We start from the raw sequence: 5,200 nt of genomic DNA on the forward strand, positions 1-5,200 counted from the left end.
TTGTCAGATCACTATCTTGACTGAAGTGGAATTCCACTGAAAAACATGAGCGTCGATGGCGCGGTAGAGACACCTCTCCAAAAATTTTGCATAGAAGAGGAAATAGATAAAGGTTGAAAGTACTTACATGGAAAAAGTAAAGAAATAGTAGGAAGTAATGAATGTTTTATTTGTTATTAAAATGTAGTATTACCTAGTCTAGCCATAAATACTGTTACAAAATTTTGACGCACACCCTACATCTGGGAGGAGAAGGAAAGAACCGCAAGTGTGCTCATGGGAACCTTGAACCATTGTGTGCTTGTTTGTGCAAGAGGAAGCATTGGCTCGCAGGTGGAATCATGGGATACGGCGACTATGAAAACCGTGTTGCTATGATACCGTTACATAAAGTTGGACAGTCTGCAACTGACATTTTCAAGACGCTACGAAAGTTCCAAATCAGTCGTATGTTCGTGTATCGTGAAACTGAGCGCTTCACTGAAACCGGGACTGTGAAGGATCATCCGAGAACGGGTCGTGCACACAGTGTCAGGACTCGAGCAGCCACAAAAGCAGTGGCGGTTCGTGTGCTGAGAAATGCGGAAAGAAAGCAGGTTATCATGGCCAGTGAAGTGAACATTTCGAAACGGTCAATGTCCAGGCTTCCATCCGAGGACCTTCGACTACGGGCTTATCGCCGAGATACAGGACATTACCTAGACTCACGTCTAAAGAAGCTGAGAATGATAAAATGTAGACGTCTCCTGCAGCGGTACGCTCATAATGGTAATCGCAAAATCCTTTTCACCGATAAGAAAATATTCACCATTGAACAGTCGTTCAATCGGTAAAACGATCGAGTGTATGCATCAACCTCTCAGAAAACCTTTAAGAAGGTTCCAAAAGTTCAGAATTTCCAGCATCCCTCCTCAGTGATAGTGTGGTGGGAAGTGAGTTATTCCGTTTCCACCCAGCTGCATTTTTGCGAAAATGGAGTTACAAACAGTGCCCGAGTGTACGAAAGCGGGCCGTTTAGGAGCACAATGTGAAGAAGTTAAGTAGCACACTGTTTTACAACCAACCGTGGACCTTCCAGCAGAATTCTGCTATCGCCCACAAGGCCAGATCAACTCAAGGGTGGCTTCAGCGTCGTATTCCTGACTTCATTTTGACTGAATGCAGTCTGGACCTGAATCCTTTGGACTACAACTGTTCTAATCCTCTCCCTCATGTCATCTCTATAGCAACGGTCTCCGTAGATACCATAGTAAATATTTTAACTGTGTGTTAGATAAGGCGGTCACTTCACCGAAGAAAAAAAGAACATTCCATAGGAAATGTCTTTAGAATAAGATGATATGAGTATGGCAGACTAGGAAAGGAAGAAAGAAAAGAAAGAAAGAAGAGAAGTAAATAGAAAAAGAAAGAAGAGAATATATCAAACTTATCCACATTTAAAAAAAAAAACCTAGAAAGAAAACATTCACAATCCAATTCTGTAATGAAATTATTTCACTATTTGTAATTAGACGCTGTTTCAATGATTATTCTGTCTTCTTTTGTGCTATGCAGTACTGAATATATCTCGATCATATTTAAATGAAATAGTAATAATAATCAGATATTACTTCATAAGTTCGATTGTTGTTTCCAGTGTATGCCTAAGCTAGGTATTGATTCTACTTTCATATATAAAAGGGAGGGTTGCTAAGACGTTAGTTTAAATCATTCACTATCGAAATACTCTGTATGAACAAAACATAGTAAATCCACACCACTATATCAATCTAAAATTTTACACAGAAATAAAATTAAAATCTTACTAAACTACCATCATCTGCTAGGATGCATTCCTCTACAGTTTATAGGAAATAAAGAAACATTTTTCCAGCTGGAATTTTATTTACAATTAATAATTCAACATTTTCAAATTTTTAAAAATTATAATAAACCCAGCGAAATAAACACATTAACATTTTTCAAAATAAAAATACCTCCATCCATTAGGGAAATAAACAGTAATATTGTTTCAGCAATATTTTACATAAGATTCGTAATCTCAGGTAATTTTCAAAACAGTCAATGGTTAAAATATTTTTTCTTATGGCTTTACTTGTCACAGAAAGTGTCATGAAATTTTTAATAACATTGCGCAAAATTGCACCGTTAAAGAAAAAAAGAACAAAAACAAATATTCTGAATTTTACTTCTCAGGGAAATGTTCCATAGCATTAAATATATTGTGATTTTTCCAGATTCTTCCAGAATTATTTCAGAACAATATATGTATATATAAACTGTTCCACTATGTTGTCAATATATGTCTTTAAGCAAATTATCTGTTTGTGAAGAAGACGGCGTATATAGGAATAAAATTTAGTAAATCATAGTTCTGGTAAGTTAATAATTCCTTTCAGTTAACTGTTTCACTGTAATTTGGACATATTCGAAATCATGGTAATTCATAACCTAGGTATCTTCTCGGTACATTATTCCTGTTTACCCAAATTATGTGGTAATTGATTTCTAAAATTTTATTTTGATTCAGACATATTTGAATATCTGCGTTGTCACTATTTGCACTTCTAGAAAGATATGAATCGGATGTGATTTCGCACTATGGCAGCTCCAAATAAGTGATTATGAAAACACTGTTTTATAAGGGTGAACGCACTAAATTAATACCAGTTAAACTTTGGTTTTGGTTGTCTGAAGTATTTTGGGGTATTATGATTGCTACGGATTTTTCACTGTTTACGAAAAATTTGTATAGTTCACAAAGGTACTCTCGCCCGTACAGAGAAATCATATACAGAAATATTGAATTTACATGGCAACATTGAATATAAACGTTAATATTTTTATCTTTTCCATCAATTTATTTCGAATAATGTTTAAAAATTTGGAACATAGCTGCAGTTCCAGAAAATGTCCTCAGTATACTTATCGCAGATTAAGGAAGACGGCGCAGAGAATTGAAATTGATGTGCGAAAACAAGCAATTTATCAAAGATTTTCTTATTTAATAAACAGGAGTCTTAAACATCGTTATTACGGTATGAAACAGAATTTCGGATAACTATATTCAATTGCCGTACAGTCCCAGTCTAGCAAAAGAATATACCAAATTAGTTACAAAGGTATTATAATAAATATTTAAATTCGTATTAACGAAAGTTTGTTCATATGGACAATAGTATTCTCGTGAAAACATCAATCATTAAAATCAAAATAATACATTAAAAAAAAACTTCAGGAAATCTCCAACCAAAATTTTAATCAATAAACAAGTTCCTTTTTAACCCATCGAGATATTTTACAAAATAAAATATAGTTAATTGCGTACGCATGTGCTTAATATTCGTTTATTTGTGATTAGCTAGGCCTAGCTGATGTTAATGATACTATTCTGCAATGACTGGCGGAAATATAGTCTATCGAACCATTGTGGATATTTCGGAACTAAAATTCCCAGAACATCAGTTATAAGCTTTTTAAATGAAAATATTTATATATATAAAAAATAAAAAATAAAATGCAAATTGTTGCATGTCAATGAATAAGATATATATATATTCAAAATGTCATCTGTTAAAGATGCCTCTATCATAAATACACAATTTATCTATATCAGGGAGTTAATTTTTCCCTACTTCTAATGGCGCTAGCTTATTAAGTTTGAATAATCGATATCTTGGAGTCATCGTTGATCAGAGATACAAGGAAAACAACAGAGGTAAAGAAAGAGACCGAACAAATTAGGGTCGTGTAAGATAACAAAAAGCGTGCAACTATTTGTTGACTTCAACCGAAACGATTATACATAGACCAAAAACGTACGGTCCTCACAATACAGACCGATTATATTATCCTGAAACCCGCTAGAAGTCTATGACCAAGCAGAGATACGAAGGAGAACCACTGCTCGAGTTCCCCCTTCCTACCTGCGCCATAGTTATTCCGTAGGTTCTTTCCTGTTCTGCCTAATTCCTGTTATGCCTAATGACCCTCCAGCACTTTGTAACGCATTTTTATTTAATGTTATCTTTAGGCAGAACAGGAATTCCTGTTGTGCCTAATTCACGCAAAAGGAATATTTAAATTTCAGGGAGATTTATTAGTACCTATTTCCCCTTGATTTTCAAATATCATTCCAGAATTCTTTAAATAAAATTTCAGTGTACGAGTGAGGGTTAGTTAGTTAGATTGAACACGCGAGTGGAAAGAATTGTTTCATGTGACCAAATACCCCTAAAAATCATTTTTAGTACAACAAATGTAGTGAAAGTGTCCAGTATAATGTAAAAAGAAAACAAAACAGTTACATTCAGTAAAATGATTACACAATTTATTAGAGATACATACTTCCAAATATCTACAAAGGAAACTTTAGAAGAACAAAGTTTGCTCTACAATAACAAATTAAAAGATCGGAAAAGAAATACAGTTTTAACTTCTTAAAGTAACATATATATCTTGTCATTCGAAAGAACAAAACTTCGAAACTTTAAAAATCGTACTTATTATAAGCACCTACTAAACCCACACACAATCTTCATTGTTATAAATCTAAACAGTAAGCTAAAGCGTCTACATAGGAAATCTATTAATACGGTATAAATGTCCTTCATAACGTAACATTTTTCCATCATACTTTCAATTCACAAATACTGCCATTCTGACTTTACACTAGGGATGGGCACGAGCGAGTTCGAACTAGTTTTCATAGAAACTCGATTCGACTCGAAATAGATATCTTTGAACTCGACTCGAGAACACGGCTCGAAAAATTCCCTCCAACTCGACTCGAAACTAGATTAGAAATTGACTTTAGTTTCGAGTCGAGTCGAACCAAAACGAGCTAGATGCTGCGTGTAGTTTTAAGTACTTTCTTCAAGTATCCTACATAGACAATATAATTATTATCAATGATACTTACTACTACTACAACTTTATTATTATTATTATTATTATTATTATTATTATTATTATTATTATTATTATTATTATCAAACCCGACCCGGCCCGCGAGACGGAAAAAATTAAATCTTTAAGTTTTAGGCCCCAGGATTATGCCAGCTAGGCTAAAGGAAACGGTGATGATGAGAAATGAATGAAATGGTGGAATGAAGAAAGTAGGAGGAAACGGGAGAACCCCGAGGAAACCCACGTACACGGTATTTGTCCACCACAAAGTTGACTTGGCGAGAACTAGGAT

The 5,200-nt window shown here is 34.3% G+C and overlaps 1 protein-coding gene across 1 annotated transcript; it reads left to right on the forward strand.

The window, feature by feature from the left end:
* Positions 1 to 341: 341 nt before the first annotated feature.
* Positions 342 to 833, forward strand: LOC145665187 (uncharacterized). The gene has a single exon (XM_081732471.1). It carries the CDS (start codon positions 342 to 344, stop codon positions 831 to 833), a length of 492 nt encoding a protein of 163 aa, XP_081588597.1.
* The last annotated feature ends 4,367 nt before the right edge of the window (positions 834 to 5,200 follow it).

This window comes from Thermobia domestica, chromosome 11, assembly GCF_964235325.1.
Source record: "Thermobia domestica chromosome 11, izTheDome1.hap1.1, whole genome shotgun sequence".
Classification (NCBI taxonomy): domain Eukaryota; kingdom Metazoa; phylum Arthropoda; class Insecta; order Zygentoma; family Lepismatidae; genus Thermobia; species Thermobia domestica.

Excerpts from the sequence above, each read along its gene's own strand:
- LOC145665187 (XM_081732471.1), top strand. The coding sequence starts at position 342 with ATGGGATACGGCGACTATGAAAACCGTGTTGCTATGATACCGTTACAT.